At 45.7% G+C, this 22,826-nt stretch overlaps 1 protein-coding gene and 1 non-coding gene across 2 annotated transcripts in view; both read right to left on the bottom strand.

The window, feature by feature from the left end:
- Sash1 (SAM and SH3 domain containing 1) overlaps positions 1 to 22,826 on the bottom strand; it is a 165,470-nt gene that overhangs the window by 81,051 nt on the left and 61,593 nt on the right. Inside the window, exons 3-4 of the mRNA XM_032894991.1 lie at positions 8,941 to 8,991; positions 8,771 to 8,820 (exon numbers count right to left, since the gene is read on the bottom strand). Coding sequence (XP_032750882.1) covers positions 8,771 to 8,820; positions 8,941 to 8,991 — 101 coding nt within the window. The remainder of the gene's footprint in view (positions 1 to 8,770; positions 8,821 to 8,940; positions 8,992 to 22,826) is intronic.
- LOC116894968 lies at positions 19,300 to 19,431 on the bottom strand. Its single transcript, XR_004387160.1, has one exon. It is a non-coding gene; the product is annotated as a small nucleolar RNA SNORA36 family (small nucleolar RNA).

The following is a 22,826-nucleotide window of genomic DNA, read 5'->3' as shown; positions in this document are numbered from 1 at the left end:
CACATCTACAAATATATATATATATACATATATATATATTATATTTACAGGCCTACAAATATATATATGTATGTATTTACACATCTACAAATACATGAACGGTTGCTTTAATTAGCACTGTCACAGCTAATGGGCATGAAGCATCTTCTGGGGTTTTGGAAATGGTGTAAGATTGGTGACTACACTAAGGACAACAATTAGCTGTGAATACACAGTGCACTATTTTTCCCTTCTGTGGATATGCTGTACAGTATGTGTACTGTACCTTCACCAAGCTGACGAAGTCAGGAACACAGTTGTGCCCACAGAGCCCTGCACATGGATGGCTACAGTAGCATTCTTCACAGAAACCAAAAGTAAAAACTATACAAGGGGATATCAGTCAGTCATGGACACACAGAATGCCGTACAGGCATACGTACGGGCATAAAGTACAGGACAAGCGGTAAAACTGTTGAGAAAACAGTAGGTTAAGTGACAGGAAGTCAGCTACATACTACTGTGGTGATGTCTGCAAACCTCCGAACATACTAGAAACAGTTGAACCTCACCCTTATTTGCCTGTGTGCAGAGCCAGCCATGGAACCCAGGGCCACACAGGAGTGTTCTACATTCCCTAACTGCGTCCTTTTAATGGAAGGAACGCATGGCATATGAATTACAGCCCAATAAAAGAATTACCAAAGATGAAATAGCTTCTTTCGGGAGTTAAAAGAATTGAGTAAGTATGGCGTTTTACATGACGTTTCTAGATGTCGTACCTTTATGTGATGTTTCTGCTTGAAGATGAAGAAAATGAGTGGGGGCCTGAAGAGTGGAGGATGGAATCAGGTGGAGAATGAGGGGACACAGGCCTTAGAAACAGATGGGAGGATGGCGAAAGCTGGGATTCTCTCCACTAAATTGTTTTTTATTTCTTTTAAAGACTTATTTATTTATTATAAATCAGTACACTGTTGCTGTCTTCAGACGCACCAGAAGAGGGCATCAGATCTCATTACAGACGGTTGTGAGCCACCAAGTGGTTGCTGGGATTTGAACCCAGGACCTCTGGAAGAGCAGTCAGTGCTCTTTACCACAGAGTCACCTCTCCAGCTCCACTAAATTGTCTTTTAAGGTGACATTTTAGTAATTTTAGTAATCGCAGGCAGAAAGCGTGTCAATAAGCTACCTTCGGACACTGATACGTGCTAGGTAACACAGACCAAGAGGGGTCTTCTACACGGTAATTTCATGCCTGAGAACAATCCATTGTCATCCTATTTCAGAGACCCGAGTCATGCAGTGAGCTTGTATACAAGCATCAAACGGGGCTCTAACTCCTAGCCCCAAGAAGATCCCAAGGAGAAAGCCTTAGAGCTCCTGCCAGGATGGCTCATGGAAGGTTCAAGAACATAATCACCAGAGCCATGGGCAAGGGCATGAACCTGAGGCGTATTAGACACATAATAGCAATAGATAAGACTACAGAGCACTTACTGTGTGTGTTAGATAGCTTACTAAGTGAGGTAATTACTATAATTACATCCCATTTAGTCAAGGAACCGGCCCTGGGATTGCAGAACTGGTGCCTGAATCCAAACTCCAAGCCTGGAGCCAGACAGGCCATCCCTACCTGATGACCAAAGGGACACCAAGACTGGACCAGCATGCTTGGGTCCAGCTCTGGTACCTTAGGCAAGCGAACTACTCTAAAAAAAGTGGTATCTCCTTCAAAGATCTCATGAACCATGAAGTGACAAGAGATAAATAAAATGACTAGTGTAGAAATAACCCAGAAAGACCTTGCAGGGTAGGCAAACTCACAGTTGAATTCTTGAGCATGGACGGATCTCGCTCAGGTAAAATCGTGTGTTCCAACATGTTATTCCTGGCTAGCGGTGTTGCGTTGACAGGTTATGGAACCTCTGAGACATGGCTGCAGACAGACTTTCGAGGCTTCAGCTGACCCCCCCCCCCATTCCCAGCTCGAGCACTCTGGTTCCTGTTCAGTTATCAGGATGTGGCTGCAGCCTCCTATTTTTGCTGCCAGGGCTTAGAAGCTGACACTGTCGCTGTGCTTTCCACACTGGGACGGCCCGAATCCCCTGAATCCTATGCCAAAATAAATTCCTTGTCAAACTGTTCCTGTCAGCTCGCTGGTCACGGTAACGCAAAGGTATCTCACACAGGAGAACACCCCCACGGGGACGGGGAGCAAGTTCAGAGGCTAAGCACACCACACGACAGGGCCAGCCTGACGGACCTGCCCGGCGAGCAGGTGGCAGGGCATGAGGTGACTGAGTGGGTGGAAAACAGAATGTGGAACACTGGGCTCAAAGAGAAGGAGGAAAGCTGAGTCAGAGTGTAGGGGGTGAAGGGGGCAGACATTGAGCAAGGACTCAGCCAGGCGCTGCTTCCCTGAAGACAGGAAGAAGAAGAAGAAAGGCCACAGAGGTAGACAGCTTCCTGAGCATGCAGGGGGTGGGGTGGAGAGTGAAGGGAAGACAGTGTTAACTAGGTGGATGACAGGAAGTTGACACATTAGGAAAAGTCCTCAGCTACCAGACAAGGAAGGAAAGCCATGCTGAGCGTCACGCATTCGTGAACAGGGTGTTCATCGATCACCACGCATATCCCAACCCCTGCTGGAGCACAGAACCTGCTCTACTGCCCCTGGCCCCCTTTATTTATCTGCCTTTCCCATCCCCCTATATATCTGGACTTTTTCTGGCCATAAAACAGTTCAAGTGTAGTCACCGGAATGGAAAAAAAGGTGAAACTAAATCAGCGAATGTTCAACTCAAGCGAAAGACTTAGCAAGGAGCAAGTTATAAATTTCGGCCAACGGTGAAGCTTTGCGATTTATTCTAGTAGACTCTCTTGCCTCGGTGGACAAATAAATGACTGAGGCCCAGCTCAGCTCTCACTGAGAGTCGACCTGGCACGACGTTTTATCTGATGCAAACGGGCCCATCTAGCTCCATCTTCCTTACCTTTCTCGTGACCAAACACCTTGGCAAGAGAAGCAAGGAGGGAAGAAAAGATTTATTTTGGCTCAAGGTTCAAGATCCAGTTCATGATGGGAAAAGCATTAAAGCAGGAGCTTGAACTGGCTAGGCATGTGTCCTCGGCCAGGAGGAGGGAGGGATGAATGCTGGTACCCACCTGGGTATTCAAATTGGGATCCCACCCCCTAGGACAGTGCCACCCGCAATGTGTCTTCCCCACTGTTAAACCTTTCCAAAGCACCCTTATAGAAGCCCCGCCCCCAGGGGTGTTTCCATGGTGACCTACATCCAGTCAAGTTGACAACTGAGGATTTACCATCGCAACCTCTAACCTCTGACCTCTGGATTTGCAGGAGTCAAACGATTGTAAGACAGTTTGGAATCAGAGTGCTGTGGGCTCAAGCTCAGCCATTTTCATCTGGGATCAAATCTGGGTTCTTATGCTGACTGGCTGTGTGGCATTGAACAATGTCATGGCCTCTCTGTCCTTCCCTTTCTGTGTCTGTAAATGTAAGGGACGGTCATGGAGAGAGCGTCATGGGAAAGAGACGGTAAGTACTGAATGTGTATGGAACGTCCAGAACCATCCTGGGAAATAATAAACTTCGGTTCCTTTCCGACTTGCAGTCCTGACGTTACCTGGAAATGAGACACCTGGCTCGCCTTCAGATCAGTCTCATCCGAGTACAGAGAGCACAAATGAAGTATTAGCTTCTGCGGAAGCGACTAATTTCCCAACCCAGGACAACTCTCTCGCTTAAGAATAATACTTTGTTCAGGGCAAAAAAAAAAAAAAATGTGTTCGGCTATCAAAGCTTTCTTGCGATCCAGCAATGGGATAGCCTAATTCCTTTCATTTGTTTACTTTTTATTTCGGGGGGAATGTTTATTTTGGCTCCAGGTTTCAGAGGGTCTCAGCGATGTGGTAGAATTCACGGCTTCCGTGACAGCTGAAGCACATCGTGGGGGTCCTCACAGGAGGTTCTCACGGCACAGCACACTCAGTCTACCTGTTGCCAAAGCCAGCTGTGCCAAAGCCAGTGCCTCAGTCACCCAAGTCTTTGCTTTAAGCTATGAGACATAGGATTTTTCCCGCCTGTAATTCTCTCTCCCTTCCAATGTGAGCTATCTGTTGCTATATTTTAACACCCAAAAGACTGCCTGCCCTCCACGCCAAGTCGGTGCTGGTAAAGAGCTGCTGAATGAGGAAACAGAGTAGAGACAGGGATGGTGTGGGGAGAGGCTTCTGGGCAAACTTTCTGAAAGGCCTGCTTTGCCACCCCCTCCCCCGCTTTACTCCTTGTTGTGGCGACCCCGCTTTGAGGTTGTGATGACGCTCTCCCACTGGTGACTCCCCTTAAAAAAACGAAAGAAACAGAACAAAAGGAAACAAGAAGTACAGCCTGGGTTCCTGAAGGACTTAAGTCACAGAACCAGTCCTAAGTCTACCAACAGGAACGACGACAACGTGTAAAAAAAAAAAAATGATCTATTGAAATTGGACGTATGTCAGTATGTGTCAGGCTTCCTGACGGTCATAGTTAGCCTAATTTCTCATAGATAGAAAAATACATCCTAGCCAAGGAAAATAAAAGGAAAGAAAGGCTTCGCTTCTTAGCAGTCTTTAAGAATAGCTGTCAACAAGAAACTCAGCTCAGGTTCATTCACCCATCAAGGTAACAGACACGGATCCAAGATCGGGGCCATGAAGTGTGTACTTTATCTCATCAATAGGTCAGTCGGACAGTCGTAAAAACTAAGGGCTCAAATGAAAGCTTCCGTGTTCCCTTAACCGCCTTCTCAGTAAAAGTACATGGCAGGAGAGAAGGAGGATGTGGCTGGCCACGCAGCTCAGGCACAGATCTGCCGTAGCACATGTCACACGAAGTCTCCTGTCTAATCCCCGGTGCCAAGAGCAAAACAAAAACCATCTCGATGAAAACCAGGATGAATGAGGGCCTTTGTCGAGGAGGTGATGGGGTGGGAGAAGCCAGTCTCTCTTCCCATCGACCTACCTCCCTGTCGGTCTTTCTCTTTGAATCTATGTTGGGCAGGCCAAGCAGCCTATTGTCCAGAAGCTTATAGCCAAACCGGGCAGGACCCTCCTCCTCATTCCGTCCTCTCCACGACAGACGCACCACGCCTCCCTCCCTTGATCCAAGCTCACTTCCTGGAACTCAAGACTTCAAACCCTGTTAAGTGAAAAGCAACCCTAGAAAAAGTACTGGTTTTTTTTTTTTCCTTTCATTTGTTTGTTTTGATTTGTTTAAGAAACAGACCTTACATCATAAGCCAGGTCAGATCCCTGTCTTAGCAAAGGTTTTACCTCAGGCAGCAGGGAGCTCTGGTCCCCAAGACACTGAAGGACACTGGATGCAGGAGGTAGAAGGCTGCTGTAGTCTGGAAGTGGCCCTGAGCCGCTCCTTTTGTTACGTTTGGAATAAAAAGCAGAAAACATTTCTACCCGTAAAGCAACACTCTGAGTCAGAGAAGTGTTTTAGTTGGCACAAACTCAAAGGACACTAACCAGACACAACCAACTGGTTCACCAGGCCATCTTCCACAGTCTCAGTGAGCAACTAGGTGCCAAGATGCCAGGCAAGCCTTCGGGTGGGAGGAATCGGGGAATTTTCCAGTTGAGCATTCCTGCACTTTAAAGCCCAATGAGTAACTGTTCAAAGTAAACCGTGCATTAAACCTGTCCTAACGATAGCTAACTTAGACATTTCAGACTGATAGCTCATCTTTCAAGACAAGACAAAACCTGAAGCCTCTTAAAAGCATTTTAATCTCAAAATAATTATCAACTAATCAGTGTTTTCTACTTTACAGTCATTGTGTTAAAAATTGACTCAGGAAGAACTGCTGAATCGAAGAACCTGGTAAAAGTTTGACGAGGGATGAGTTGGGCTGGAGTCTCAGATATTCTCTCCCCATAGAGTGTTTCAAAGGGGAGAAAAGAAAAATGGCATGATTTCCCAGAAGAAGGCTGACAGTGACAGTTACCATGGTAAGCAAATCATCAAAATTCATCACCACCAATCATGAGATTAGCAGGTGTCATGAGCCTCTTGACGTGATGCATGTGCAGAAAAGAAACAAGAAAGACCTAACATAAGACAAATAGCCCATTCCGTTAAAAAAACAAAAAAAAATGGGGGTTGGGGATTTAGCTCAGTAGTAGAGCACTTGCCTAGGAAGCGCAAGGCCCTGGGTTCGGTCCCCAGCTCCGAAAAAAAAAAAAAAAAATGGCAAGAGGCTAAGAAAGCCTTTTCAGACAATGCTTGAAAATGCCACATGTAATTTTTTTAAGTGCTAGATTAAAAAATAAACAAACAAAAAACGCTATATGAGGCAGCACTGGGACAAGGAGAGCGAGCTGCAAGTCAGGAGAACTTGCTTCTTGGTAAATCCCATGTGGTTCTGTCACAAGAGTGTCTTTGTCCTTAAGAAACGCCGAAGGACTCAAGGGTTTCAGTCGTGATGTGTGTCACTCTCCAGTAGCTCAGCAACTGTGTGTGTGTGTGTATGTGTGTGTCTGTGTACGTGTGTGAGTGTATGTGTGCATGTGTGTGTGAGTATGTGTGTGAGTATGTGTGTGTCTGTGAGTGTGTATGTGTCTGTGAGTGTGTGTGTGTGCGTCTGTGTGTGCCTGTGTACGTGTGTGAGTGTCTGTGTGCGTGCGTGAGTGTATATGTGCGTGTGTGTGTGAGTATGTGTGTGTTTGTGTGTCTGTGTGTGTGTGAATGTGTGTGAGTGTGTGTGTATGTGTCTGTGTGTGTGTGCGTCTGTGTGCGTGTGTGTGTCTATGTATGTGTGTATGTGTGTGTGCACGTGTGTGTGTGTCTGTGTGCATGTGTGTCTGTGTATGTGTGTATGTGTGTATGTGTGTCTGTGTGTGAGTGTGTCTGTGTGTGAGTGTGTCTGTGTGTGAGTGTGTGTCTGTGTATCTATGTGTGTGTGTATCTATGTGTATGAGAGAGAGGGAGAGAGAGACAGAGACAGAGAGAGATAGAGGGGGGAGAGAGAGAGACAGACAGAGACAGAGAGAGACAGAGAGAGGGGGGGAGAGAGAGAGACAGAGACAGAGGAAACAGAGAAACAAAGAGCACACACATGTCAGCAAATGCCGACTCTGAAACGACTTTGTTTTGAAGTTAAAAAGGAATGCTGCAATTTTCAAGAAACACTACTAGAGAAATGAGTAAGATATTTTTAAAAAATTTCAAACTGTTTAGAAATACTTAAACCCAAACCGATTAAAAGAACAGAAGCAAAAGGGGCTGAACTACACAGACGGGGAGATGGGGTCCGGGGGAGACGTTGTAAACAGTGTGTGTGTGGTGCAGATTTCTTGCTGACCTCAGGAGTCCATCTGTCTCTCCCTTGGCCACAGGAGACACACCATGTTTTGAAGGAAAGGATCCTAACAGGGAAAACATGACTCCTCACCACTGAGGGAAAGGAATACCCAGCTTAACCAAGCCTAATCCATACTGCGTGAGTCACGTCCCCCTAGGAAGGAAGAACATTTCTTCTTTCCTGAAGGTCTCAGAGGCTCTGAAGGAGCACGTGAGCCCTCTGCCTGCCTCATACCCGAGTGATACAGTGGCCAAGGGAACCCACAGCCCCCGTTCCCAATGCTCCCCCGGTACCTCACTACCTCCAAGTTCAAAGTCACCGTGCGCATTCACCCTAGGCCCACTTCAGCCTGGACGTGACTAGCATCGCAGTGAGATACAAGTCAACTTCAAACAGGAGATGCTTACGTACTTACACAGTGTGTGCTTACGGCCTCTGACCTCTGCTTTCTGTTAGCTCTTTGGTTTCCATGGTATTAGTCTTTAGTCTTGCCCCCAAGCCTACTCGGCCCCTTAGGTTCGGAACTGCAGCATTCTGGTAAAGTGGCATTCACTCCTGGACGCTGGCCCTGCCAGCAGCACACACGTGGCCGGATTAGGCAGAGGGGGGCTGGAACACACACACACATGCTTGCCCTGCATGTGCTTCTCATTCCTAAAATACTTCATTCCTAAACCACTGCTCTGCCGCCCTTGGCACAGAACAGGACAAGTGGCTCTGGGCCAGAGGAAGTGTCTGCTTCGAGATGTGGACTTTCTTTACATTTCTTTCCTTCAATGCAATCGCACGCAGAACATTCTAGCAATGACGATACCAGAGTAAAACAGAAAAAGGGAAAGCCTGTACCGAAAGAGGCTTTTAAGTTGTCCAAAAGAAACGCCGAAAATATAAAGCACAGCGTTATCTTGTAGGACAGCAGAAATTACAGAGTCTAAGTTAGGACAAGAAAAAAAAAAAAAAAAAAAAAAAAAAAAAAATGCTCCTTTAACAGAACAGGTTCGTGGGCACGCATCGGCTTCTTACACATACATCACGTGTTTGCTTTGGGACCGCATACCTAAAATGAGGTGCAGAGGCCTTTCAAATTCTACTGCTTTACTTAGAATTTATTTTGTTTCTTGTACCTGGTTCCTTCCTGCTTTTCAACCTCTATTAAAAGCTAACACCAAAGATGCAACCCTACCTCCATTGACTTACCTGCCCTTTCCTATAGTTCCAGGCATTTATTCAGGACTCCCTTGCGACTAGCTATGCAAAATTAATAACCCCCTTGAAAAGCCTCAGGCATCCCCAGCTGGACTACGAAGTCCACCTTGGTAGATGTGCCACACAGAGCATGTGGAAGAATTATCACATTCAATTCCAGCCCTGAGGATATCCCAGAAGCTCAGTCTGGGGGCAGGAGGAGAGCGACTTACTTTCTTTCCACTTCTGGTGTTGACACCGCGCTGCAGAAGCCTAGGGACTCCTAGAAGAGAGAGAAGGTTCTCGTGTCAGCATGGGAGAGCGGAGTCTGATTTCTACAGAATATCATCACTCAAGAGAAAAGGCAGAAGCAAAAGTGGATGGTGAACGTGGCCGTGCTTACTTCGATCTGGGACCGCAGCTGAAGTGACGTGGGGCTGGCGTCGGGTTTCTCCTAAAACAGAACAGATGCAACTTTAATGAGACTCCCAAACGTGGCACGCACACACAAAGATAAATAGTTGGGTAAGAAGAGATGGGAGGATTTAGGAAACGCTCGGCTGTATAGAGGGAGGAGATGGCTGAGATAAATGGGTATTTCTGGAAAACCCGAAAATGCTTTTCGAATGGAAGCACGGGGCTCTTAGAACTGAACTGTTTACCAAATTCCACTGCTATCCTCCACTCACAATTTTTCTACACACAAGCACCATCGACTGAAGGGCACTGACAGCTACTGGTGAAATGAGAATCCGGACACACCAGACCATCACTGGGCATTGAATTTTCTGCAGCTGTTGAAGTTGGGCTTATTTTTCAATAACAACAGAGTTCAGGCCTAATTATTTCATGTTTATTTGTCTATGTTTCTTGGGGGGTGAAGGGGCAGCACAGGATAACGCAATGGTGGCCTAGCATACATATGGAGATCAGAGGTCACCTTGGAAGGGTCAATCCATGCCTTTTACCATGTGGGCTCCAGGGATCAAACTCAGGTTGCCAGGTCTGGTAGCAAGCGCTGGGACAGCCATCTTGGCAACTAAGGTGATTTTTAAAATCCTAAGTCTATTCAAAGGATCCAGTAATGTAAGGCTTGTTGTAAATAAGTGTTAGAAAGCCGAAAAACTAACTGGATATTGCTTCAGCCTTAAAACAACAACAACAACAACAACAACAAAAAACAAAACAATACCATACATTATAATACAAATGAACTTGCCTGTTTGAAAATTTATAAAAGCTCTCAGCTTACAAGTTATGAATGATATAAAATGCATGATGCTGTGAGTTTATTGAGAAACATTAAATCACAAGGACAGAGGAATCAATTCCAGAGATAAAAACCATGTTCTATAACACCCTCGTTTTATATGAAAGGATGTGTTTCCCTTGAAAATGTAACACAAAAGGGAGAGAGGCTTGAGTAGCATGAGACGCACACAATGGGCTGAGATGAGCTCTGGTGGTTTACGCATGAAAGTTGGACTGAGGAAACGTTTGGATGTGATTCTAGGGAAACGAGAGCCATCCGCACGGAACAGAGCCTCACAGGTTGTTTTCGTTTCGTTTTGTTTTGTTTTGATTTGTTTTTAAGAGACTAATTCCAAGGCAGGTCTACAAGAACACACACTTAGAACCTGTTTCTGGCAAAAACCAAACCAAACAAACAAAACACAATTGAGTCTTCACTTGGGCCACACCTAGGCCACCGCTAACTGAAAATCTGTCTTCTCTGCCTTCACTGTGTACCTGGCTGTCCCCTTTACTTCAGTAGATGGCATAAAGCTAGGCCATGACCCTAATCCTTAGTCACCTTGGATTCCTAGAATAGATGAGGAGAATTACCCATAATGGAGTAAGGTCATCTATTACTCCACACCCTGGAGTAGGACTGTTCATCCTCAAGAGACCAGATCTATGCTCTTCAGCATGCACGAGACTCAGACATCTTCAGACCACTCTTGCAGAGCCAAAACCAGGGTCAAGAAGACCACGTTTTGATTAAGACTTCCCACCAATGCAGACCTCTCCAAAAGCACATGTCAGTACCCTGAAGACAGACTTGGTGTCACTGGATATTTTATCTGTTCTACCCAATGTGGTGACGCTGACTAAATTCTCTCTCTCTGCTTTTAAAGCTTACTCTTCAATTCGCTTATTAAGGTGAGCAGATGATATTGAGACTGCTGGGGCCAGGCTCTTGACCTAAAACTCCAGTTACTGTAAGAAGGGGTGTGTGTGTGTGTGTGTGTGTGTGTGTGTGTGTGTGTGTGTGTGTGTGTGTGAGAGAGGGGGGGAGGGGAGGGGGGGGGGAGAATGTGTGTCTGTGCACCCACAAGCTATTAGAAATCATATTTGAATCTTTGATTTGTAAGCCTCTCTGCCACTTCAGGGAGGTCAGTTAAACAGACCTGCATTTGGAAACTATCTCTTGGAGGTCACTTACAAGATAGGCTAGGCCAGTAGACAGCCCTCCCTTCTCCCACCTCTATCTGTCCCCCTTCCTAACATGGCCACTTAGAATAAATCTCTGGTGTGCTCATGACCATTTCCCCACCTCTGAAATTAGCATACTAGGGGATAAATGGCTGAGCCTAGTGTGTCAGAGTTGGCAGAACCCAGGTTATCAGGTTATGGTTACCCAAGGTTCTGATTATCATTCCCCAACTTTGTTTTCTGTGAGATGATGGGCACACAAGGCAGAAGCAGTCTAGAGTTGAAACTATCGAACGATTCCGACTTCTTCAACCATCTGACTGCATCAGCCTTGACCACGGTTCTATTCCTCAGGACTACGTTTTGACTTTAGGAGCTGTTTGGTTCGCCTCAAATGGCATCTGGGAAGCACACAGGTCATGGTCATGTGCACGGATTCGGTCTTCACGGGCTTCCGATTACTAAGTTCTTTATGGGTCATGAGTAACACAATCATAAAAGACCAGCAAAGGAACTTTGCTGAAGAAGAAAAGCAGCAGAGAAAGAGGACGATTCAGAGTAAAGCCACATATGTGAGGATGTGGTGGGACTCAAGCCCAGACACAGGCCATCCCTATCAGTGTGCTTTCTCCTGGGGTGAAGGGGTGGGCTCCGGGAAGCCACTACTCAACACTGCATGTGGTGGGTGATGCTGTACTGTATACTCTGAAACCAGGAGGAGGGTGGGTTGCATGCTATGTGGGCTGGCTTTGTTTTTGCCAGAAGAAAAATGATGAATGTTCTGAGGAGACAACTGTGCACAAACAGACTGAATGAGGAAAAGACATCTTAAGGGACCGGCTGCTCACTCAATCCCTCAGCCCACACCCTTGCTTATGAAGCACCATAGAACATCACTGTCCTAAGGCCCTGCCAATGTCTATGTGTGTGTGTGTGTGTGTGTGTGTGTGTGTGTGTGTGTGTGTGTGTGTGTGCATGTGTATGTGCACATGTGTACACATGTGTGTGCATGTGCACACACATATGCATACACACATATATACACACATATACATCATATACATACACATATATATCTATATGCATATAATTGTGATGAGAGGAGTATGAGAGTACCACAGAGTGTTTGTGGGGGTCAAAGAATAACACTGGAGACCAGTTCTCTCCTTGTACTGTAGGTTCCATGGATTGTGCTTGGGGTGTCAGGCTCTGACTGGAACCACTTTACCCTAAGACATCCTGTCAGCCCATCCTCCTGGTTTTTCTTCTTGCCATTTGCCTAGAGTATTTCTATTTCTGTAACAAACCTGACACGCATATTTTTTTTACAAGGCAGTGTTTCTAACGTATCAGAACTTGGTTCAAAGTCCAACTGGTCCTGTGTGGATCTCTGATGCAGTCACCATGCCTGCTGCTTACAGCCCAATCTGGAAGGCAGAGACTTAAACCGGGGAAACAATACATAGAGAACTTTTGAGCTTAAAATGCATTTCTGTAAGAGAAGAAAATACTATTTGCAAATACACAAAGCTCAAGGCAAAACCAGCTGCTTGACAAAAACCAAAACATGGGCACATGTGTGCCTCTACCTGCTTGTCCAGGGATACACATGTGTAGTCTGGTCCCGTTACCAGCATGTACGTCAAATGCAGTACTAATTAAATGAATATTCTTTTCCAGTGCGTTCCAACCTGCCATGCTACACACCAGACTCCAAACCCACCTGAGGGCAGAAATAAGGTCCTGGAAAACGGCTTTCATGACCCATCCCTCTCTCCAGCTGTTTCCAAGTTCTTGTGGAAATTCACATTTCTCTGTCCCTTTACTGCTGCCAGAATCCCATGCCAAATGAACTTTACAGCTGGAAAGGAAGGAGGGACAAACCACCGTGCTGTTCCAAAGACAGAAAGGGAGAACACCAAGCACCCACCAGCTCAGCTCAGGGCCAACTTCTCCTCCTCCACAAGGACCACAGGAAGGAGGTGGAAAAAGCCAGGCTCCATGGCTTAGTTCCTCAGTGGAACAAGAGGGAAAAGCAAAATGCTTCATGCTCTCGCTGGTATGCTACTTTAACGCAGGGAGAGCCATAGTCGACACTGGTAAGTGTAGCTTTAGGGCCAGTGAGATGGCTCAGTTGGTAGGAGCCCTTGCTGCCAAACCTGACAATCTAAGTTCAATCCCTGGGATCCACAAGGTAGATGGAGAGAACCAACTCCCCGAAGCTGTCTTCTGATCCTTCCCTGCGTGCTGTATGTGCGCGCACACATACACAGAAGCATGAAGAAAACGTAACAGAGCATTTCACATAAAGAAGGTCTGCGTGAGAAGATTTCAACACAACTAGCCCCGACTTTCAAGGCTTAGTAGGTCTAGAAGATGACACCCAGTGGCAACATCTGGCCTTCACACCCACACATGTGGGCAAGCAACACACACACACACACACACACACACACACTCTCACACTCTTATACACACTTACACTCCACACTCACACTCACTCACGCACTCACTCACACCCACATACACACACACTCTGACATTCACACCCTCACATACATTCACACCCTCACACACCCTCACACACTTATCCACACTCACTCACTCACACACTCTCACATTCACACCCTCACATACATTCACACCCTCACATACATTCATACCCTCACACACTTATCCACACTCACACTCACTCACACACTCACTCACACTCACACACTCTCACATTCACACCCTCACATAGATTCACACCCTCACATACATTCACACCCTCACACACCCTCACACATTCACACACATTCACAGTCATACTCCACACACTCACACACATTCACATATATACTCACACTCACACTACCACACTCACACTCTCACACACACTCCTACATTCACACCCTCACACAACCTCACACACTCACATACACACACTCTCTCTCTTTCTCTCTCTCTCTCACATACACACTCACTCACACTCTTATACACACTCACACTCACACACTCACATACACACTCACACACTCTCACATTCACACCCTCACATACATTCACACCCTCACACACTTATCCACACTCACACTCACTCACACACTCACTCACACTCACACACTCTCACATTCACACCCTCACATAGATTCACACCCTCACACACCCTCACACACTCACACACCCTCACACACTCACACATTCACAGTCATACTCCACACACTCACACACATTCACATATACACTCACACTAACACACTCACACTCTCACACACACTCCTACATTCACACCCTCACACAACCTCACACACTCACATACACACACTCTCTCTCTTTCTCTCTCTCTCTCACACACACACACACACACACACACACACACACACTAAGGTAAAAGAGAATAACTGAGGAAAACACCCAGTGTTAACCTGTAGTCTCCATGTTCACACACATGCAAGAAACACTTGTGTGCACATGCGTGTACACACACCTCTGGGGGGAAAAACAACCTGTAACTAGCTGTTATACTAGTTGAGAAAGAAAATTTAAAAAAAAAATTTTTTTAAAGGAGTCTCTGGAGGTTGAGACAAATGTCAAAGTTTAGTCCGTGCCACACTTTATAACACATGCTTGCAAAATCGGATTTATAATGGAAACACAGGCAGGGAAGGCTCCGATGTAATAAACATAAATGATATGTTTCTGTTCTTGTGTGGTGATTTTCTTCCCTCCTGAGCATTAATCTTTGGATGACTTACTCTATAAATTATTGAACTTAGTTCAAAAGCAAATGAAATTTAAAATACCCATTTATTGAATGGCAAAAGTGCCATGTTGAAATTACCGTGATTTATCTGTTTCTTTAACGATTCCTGTAGCAAACTTACTTCATTGCTCAAAATTATTACCTGGATATATAGTCTACTCCGGTCGAAGCGTAAATCTACTCGCGAGGCACAGCAGCAGCCATTTGTCAAGGTCTTGTTCGTCACTTCACAGCCACGAGGCCAACTTTGGCTCTCGACAACTCTAAACTGTTCCACTCTATGCTGTACTAATTGTTGACAGAGAGGACGGGAAGGGGAGAAGCACCATCTAACCGGGAGCATGTTCACTCGCCAGGCCCAAATGCCCACTTCTATTATGCACGGTTGCAGCGACTCAAAACAGGAAGCAGAGGTTGACCCCGTGAGGACAATCCCCAACCCGGTGGATTGTTAATGGATGGTTAATCCTCATCTGTGTGACTGGACTTGGAATGACTTAGAAGACACAGGTATGGGTGTGTCTTTAAGGACACTTGCAGAGGTTTAACTGAGCATCCTGAGTGGGCTGGGGTAGCATGCTCAATAAAGGGAAGAAGAGGAGGCCATCTGGGCACTGTCACCCGACAGTCAGTAACGCAGTATAATGGAGGATCCCCTAATGTGATCCAAATACGATCCTGCTCCCTTCATTTTGCTTTTTGGTGTTGTAGTTTGAGTTGGAACTCAGCTGACGCTGCAGTTTGGGGAGGTGATGGAACACTGTAGAGACAGAGGCTCACTAGAGGAAGTATGTCACTGGAGCCAGGCTTCCAGGTTTTATAGCCTGGCCCCACTTCCTGTTTGCTCTCTGCTTCCAGACTGCTGATGTCTGATGGGATGGCCTTGTGGCTCTGCTCTCTGGGCGTGTCAACCAAAATAAACCCTCTCTCCCTGAAGTTGCTTGGGTCAGGGTATTTATCACAAAGGGGAGAGGGAGAGAGAGAGGGAGAGACAGAGAGAGAATATAACAAGACAGTCAAGTAGTTGGAAAAAGTAGCTATTGCAGTGACAGGTGTTTACGGAGCACTAATGACTATGGGTACTAACAACACCGAAGCCAGGACATCACCGCTCACCAGTGAGAGAAGTTCTAGTCTGAAAGCCCACTTCTCTCCATTATCTAGAGGAAGTCTTTCTCTGTGTCTCTGTGTCTCTGTTTCCCCCTCACCAATCCCCATGCCACCCACCCCCTCTCTCTGGGCCTGGTGGTATAGCTCAGTGCAAGAATCTGTGTTTAGCATATGTGAGGCCCAGGGTTCTAGCCCCAGTACTGTGGAAACAGAACAAAACTGACACATTTTCCTCCACCTGAGGGATATGCCACATAAGCTAACAGACTAAATGCCTCAAAGATAGAGACTGCCTTCGCTGGGGAGTCTGTGTACTGCCATGTGTCAATGTGTCAAACCATCCCTGGGGAAGGGAAGGTTGGAAGGTCCCTGGGGCTTGATGGTCAGCTAGTCTAGCCAATCACTGAACTCCAGGTTTGGTGACAGACCCTGTCTCAAAATCTAAGATAAAAGCCATTGAAAAAGATATTGACCTCTGCCCATATGCATGCACTGACATACATGTCAACAAACATGTGTGGCCCTACCTACACTTACTACACTTGCATACACACACACACACACACACACACACACACACACACACACACACACACACACACACACACACACACGGTGGGGGAGGGGAGTGAGGAGAGTTGACATTACTTCAGGTAGGAAATAGGCTTATGCTTTTAAGAAAATAAATCACAGAAATAAAGGTTTGAAGGAGTGCATGTACAAAGAAGTATTCAGTATTGGCTGATCAAGTATATATGTCAATCAGAAGCCCACGGTCATAGCAGTTAGAAAGGCAAGTGAGGACCTTAAATGTAATTTTTATTCCCTTTTTAAGTTCTTCCGATTTTTCTTTCCCCTACAGTATGTATATTCTACTTTTACAACCATAAAGCAAGATGATTCTTTTCTATTTAAATTATATCAGAACTCTCATGTCACCTGTGGTTCAAGATTGCATGCACTGTATTAAAATCTCATATTGTTAACCAGGACCTAACACATTTGGGACACGGAACCGTGGTAAGGGTTTTGTTTTGTTTTTTGTTTGTATTGCATTGGTTGTATGATAACTAATTTCTTCTCTATAGTTCTTTGTGAAACATTTGTCATTTAAGGATACAAGCTTGGTAGCAATCTCAGCCTTTGGGAGATAGGATCAGGAGGGTCACGAGTTCAAGGTCATCCTCAGCCTCAAGATTAATTAGAGGCCAGCCTGGGCTGCATTAACCCTGTCTTACATCCACCCCTCAAAACAGAACGCACACCTCATATTGTGTTGTTTTTATTACACTGTATAATTTAAAATTCTGAAACAAGTTTTTTTCTATCACAGTTGTGCATTCTCTCTCTCTCTCTCTCTCTCTCTCTCTCTCTCACACACACACACACACACACACACACACACACACACACACACACACACTCTGTGGTAGCATGAAAAAGAAGCCCTTTCTCATCTTTGCTCAGTTAGACCTCAGTCGCCTGAATAGCATGAAGTTGGTAATCGCAAAGCTGTTACACATATGACATACTCAGGAAATTTGCATGTAAGCAGTTTGGTGTGACTGTATTTCCCTCCCAGACAGAGAATGTTTTTCCTCAGGTAAAGTAAACAAATAACCCCAAGCAGAGTACACATAGGAACCATATTCAGACACGCTGGTCAAGGCAGAACACACACGGCCCTTCCCTAGGTCCACAGCAGGGCAGATAAAAGCAGGGACGCCTGGATACACGGATCGACATACCTGGGAAAACAGCATGAGGAACCTGGCAATGTCCCTAACCACTTCGAGTCTATCTAAAAGGGAAGTCAACACAGGTAGGGTTAGAGCTAGAAAACTAAGATGGGAAGGGTTGGCCCACAACATGAACAGATCTGGTGTTTTTGGTTTATTGTTAAGGTTTTGGTTTTTTTAGTGTGTGTATGTGTATGTGCACACATGTGTGTGCACGTGTGAGTGTCCACGAGGGTCAGCAGAGTACGTTAGATCCTCTGGATCTGAGAGTTACAAGCCAGCTTAAACGGATCCTGGTCACCAAGCTCTGGTCTTCTACAACCAATAGAAAGTACTCCTGACTGCTGACCCACCTCTCCACCCCTGATATCTCAGCTTTTAAAGACATTTACTTCTAAAGCGGTAGGAAACCACTTCCAAGCCAGACATACTTTTCCCTATGGAGCCTTAAAACAATGTATGCTAATCGAAGCATTCAAACGTGACCCTTCTCATTCATTCCATACAATTTGACACAGGGGATCCTGGGAGAGTACTAAGCCTTTACCACAAGAACAAAGCTAGGCTGAGAAAACATAAACTTCAGGTGTTAGAAAAGTTACACAGAGTAGACCTGAAGGCTCTTCTTTGATTATGCTAAATTCTCCTCACCACACAGGTGCCTTTAACCCCTCATGGAAACTCCCATTGTACTAAAGAGAAAACCTGGTCTTCGGAAATGGAGTGAATTCTTTAGGTCTTTGCCATAAATTACACACAGAGCAGTAAGTAAAAAAAAAAAAAACTTCCTTAAAAATCTCACCCAAAGCGTTCGAGAAAAAAAGCTATGAGTAGAGCAAACAGGAAAGGAGGAATCACCAGGCAACTTCAGTGCTGAGCAAAGAATAGAGACATCTTCTGAAGGTCATGATTCAAGCTTCAAGGTTAAAGTGTATTTTTTTTTTTTTGACAGAACCTTAAGAAAATTAGAAGCTCGAATGAGAAGTCGAGTGAATGGTCAAAGGAAAATTATTAAAATATAAGGGGAGGGGAACGTGAGACATCGTGGTACAAAGAGCCGGTGTGCTACACACAGTGGTTATCAATTAAAAATGTATAAATCAATTCAAGTCGTATTAATGAGGTGTTCGCACTGTAGATTTGATTCATAAAGCATGAAAGAGAGAGAGAGAGAGAGAGAGAGAGAGAGACAGCACACTGAAGCTGTAAAGTAAAACGACAGCAAAACCACACTCAAGGAAGAGCAGGAGCCGCGCCAGCTCTATAAATACCTTCTGCCACATGTGCCACGGTTTTGCTAGGGATCACAAACAGTCAGGCCATTTGTCCCTACTGATCCTGAGATCTTCACAAAACACCAGAGAGGCGGGCAGTGCCAATAAAAGCGCAGAACTGATTTCTTAAACAACAACTCTTAGTCGATGTCAATCAACCAATACGTGTAAAGGAGAAATCCGCACGGAGGTGTTAGCCTAACTCCAGAAAGACTGGCAGCAAACACCTGTGGGTTACCTGCTCTGTGCACATCATAAGCCCCACCTGCTACCTCAGTACCCACCAAGGACGCCCCACCAATTCTCACCTTGTGTCTGCCTCCCCTCAGAGCACCCACTGGCCCTCCGCCCAGAAATCAAGCCTGTCTCAGGTTGGATGAGCAACCCTCCACAAGACATTTTAAAGACTTCATCCCCGGGCTAGGGCTACTGGGAGGTGGCGAATATTTTGTTTTAACTGGTGTAGGCTAGGAAGTCTATGAATAGAGTAATACTCTCTATTCAATCATTTCTCTCAGTCACTTTCAATGTCCCGAAGTTTAATTAACAGCACAGGGAAGCTGCCCTGAACTGAACTCGACACTCTGGGGTGCATGTGGCACAATCTGTAGGGGGAGGAACCTAAGGAGACATTGTGTGAATGAAAAACAGAAAAAGTCCCCCATCATCTTGGGCATTCTGAATTCTTGGTCCCCAGGTGGTCGCACTGTTTGGCGAGATCTAAGAAATGTGGCCTTGCTGGAGGAAATTTGTCACACTTTGAGGTTTCAGAGCTCGCTATCATTCCCAGGGAGGGTTATCTCTCTCCCTGCTTCATGCTTACAATGTAATCTGTTTCCTATTTCTGCTACCATGCCTTCCACTCGCTGCCCTGCTGCCCTGCCGAGACCAACTCTTACTCCTCTAGAACCAGAAGCCAAAATAAACTCCCTATTCTTGACGAGAAGTGTTTTATCACGATAAGGTAAAAGCAATAAAGTACAGACATCATCATCTCACAGCGGAAATGCTCTCAACGGAGCTAGTAGGACCCTGTCTCTTTCCCTCTCTGTTTGCCTTTCCCTCCTGGCTCATGAGATCCCTAGATTACTCTGCAAGAGACCCCTGCCAGAGGGTTGCCAGAGGCCCAAAGCAATGTGTCCTTTGATTTTACATCAGACCCTCCAAAATCATGAGCCTAATTTAATTAACCTATTATCTTTATAAACTGGTTATCTCAAGTGTTTCGTTATAGTAATGCAAATCAAGCTAATAGAATCTAAGTCTTCCTTCCTCCGTGCCTACCACTCACAGTACTTACCCAATACTTGTCTGTGGAGGGTCCCTAACATACGTGGGTGCACAGTCCACACAGCTGTGTTCATCTGCTGAACCCTGTGGTTGGTGCTCATGCAAAAAGGCTTCCTTCAGCTTCCAGGGCTTTCTGTCCTCCTCCCCTCCCTAGCCTGCACCCACCCTTTTGTTCTGTTCCTTTCCTAAGGCCTGGTTCTCACAATGTGCAGTAACCCGCTCTTCTCTCAGGATAGGGATTCTGCTCCCTCCAGGCTTGGCCTAGTACCTGAGTTCTACTCGCTCCTAGGCCTAACAAAAAGCAGCCATCTAAGTACTTGGATGGACTCAGTTTCCCAGCAGTACGCGAATCTGTTAGCCTGTCTTGAAGACGGTGTACAGCAGATCTCTCCAACAGGCGTGGCCAAAGGGTGGGTCGATCTCCCAAGTGCCTCTCTCCCCTTTGTGTTTGCAATGACTGACTTAGGGAGTTTGGTCATTCAGAAGCAAAGCACTTGCCTAGCCAGAGTAAAGCCCTGGGTCCTACCACCACCACCACCACCACCACCACCACAAAATGAACAAACAAATACTGGTTCTGTCTGGCAAAAGCTAGAAGTTGTAAAGCGAGGTGTTGAAACTCACTTCATAATTACTTAAGACCCAAAAGAATTTTTGGCAGTGGTGCCCTTCTCTCTTCAGACAACCCCCTTCCCCAACAGAGACACTGTCCTGAGCCAGTGAAAGGCAAGCAGGAGCTCCCTTTCTGCAAGCCACAGAGGGGCCCACCACCTGTCAGAGGGCATGCAGTTAATTGGGTGACACTTGTGAAGGGCTTTGCGACATGTAGCACATATGTCATCCCAGATCTCACACATGGCGCCCCATGCTGCAAAATCCGAGAGCTATTTTTAAAATCCACCAGTTGAGCAGAACTTACAAGTGTCTCCTGCAGTGCACTGTGAATTCGTTATTTGTCCACTGAGAGAGAGAACATCAGAAAGTGTCACGATTGTGGGGTGGTGCTGAAAAGGTTATAGAGAATATTTTTCACCTCCCCCACCTTTTTCCCCCCCCCAAAAAAAAAAACTCGTGAAGTTGCACTCCATGTCAAGCTTGGAGGGAAACCATGAAGAGCTTGCTGTGTTTCATGCAATCTTCTGAAAGCAAGCAATTCCAGGGGAAATGAGGGAAGCGACTATGGATGTCACTTACACATAAGCAGTGAATCACAACACTTGGGGCCATCCCAGGACATGCTCAACGGTCTTCAGGAGTGGCTCACATAAGAACAAAAGCAGCTTCCCTATAGCCTGGCTGTCCAAGTGTCTCTGCGGGTGTGGGTTAAGATGCGGTATCACGTATGGTATGGTATCACTACCAAACCATAATTATGCAAAAGCTTTTCTGGCTTCAGGAAAAAAAAAATCAAGGGTTTATTTTTAATTAATGAGGGTTGGTCCCTAATTCCCTCTTTCAAAGCGCTTCTTTTTGCTAAAGGGAATCCTACGAATTAGTGGGGAGGTTTAATGAATTGCCTCTGGCTAAGGGGTTTGAGGGTAGCCCCCCACCCCACCCCCGGTCAGAGTGACATTTGTCCAATGACAGAACTACTGACAGCTGCCCACATTCTACCTGGCTTCCCCTTTAATACAGCCACCTGCTGGCTCAGGGACCTCTGTCCTGCTGGCTCTCTGAAGATTCCCATCATTTGTTTCATGTCTTGGAGTCTGCAGGGGCAAGTGCTAGCATGCTGCCAAATCCTTCTGGATTTATCTCTTACTGTCTCGTGTCTCAGACAGCTCTTGGATCACACGAAGTTCCTACTCAAAGCTGAGTTATAACTCACCTTGAACTCAGCTGTTTTAGGGGAACGGTTTTGTGTGGCGTTTCATTGATAAAAACTCCTTCAAGTTTTGCTATACCGGTCTTGTTTTCAACCTCGTGCAATGTGACAAAATGTTGGGGACTCTGTGGAGAAACACCTGTGTCGAGCAAGTGTCAGAAAATGTCAGGCTCGTCCCTAGTGCTTACCACTTAACAGAGAGAAGGGAAGACATAGAAGAACAAGTACCCAGGGTCCTTCAGAGTATTGAAAAACCCATTCACGAGGTCGCCCAAGACCATCAAAAAAATACCGACATTTACATGATGATTCGTAACAGTAGCAAAATTATAGTTATGAAGTAGCAACGAAAATAATTTTATGGTTGGGGGTCAACACAACACGAGGGACTGCATTAGGGTCGCAACCTTAGGAAGGTTAAGAATAATCTAGACTACCTAGACACACGTGACTGATATTGACTAAAACCAATACCTCAATTCTTCAGCTGCCAAACACACAGGAGTAGTAGCACTAACTCAAGAATTCTACATTCATTTGCCACTGGAAGCCTTACATATCTATCATCAGAAAAGTAAGAAAACATGGGGCTGGAGAGATGACGGCATTTAAAAGTACTAAGTGTTCTTCCACTGACCCAAGTTTGGCTCCCAGCTTACAATGACATGTAATTCTAGTTCTAGGGGACCGGATAACATTTCTCTGACATCTGCAGGCTGGTGCACACATGTTGTACATGTACATACACTCAGTATACGCTTGTGCTCGCTCATGTACGAGCGCCCCCATGCGCGGACACACACCCACTTAAAAATGAATAAATTTTTGGAGAAGCAAGAGAACCGTTTCCAAGCTGGGCACAGCGAGATA

This window comes from Rattus rattus, chromosome 2 (assembly GCF_011064425.1).
Source record: "Rattus rattus isolate New Zealand chromosome 2, Rrattus_CSIRO_v1, whole genome shotgun sequence".
NCBI classification, from domain to species: Eukaryota; Metazoa; Chordata; class Mammalia; order Rodentia; family Muridae; genus Rattus; species Rattus rattus.
The sequence above is the reverse complement of the archived record's forward strand: the minus strand, read 5'-3'. Positions and strand labels throughout refer to the sequence as shown.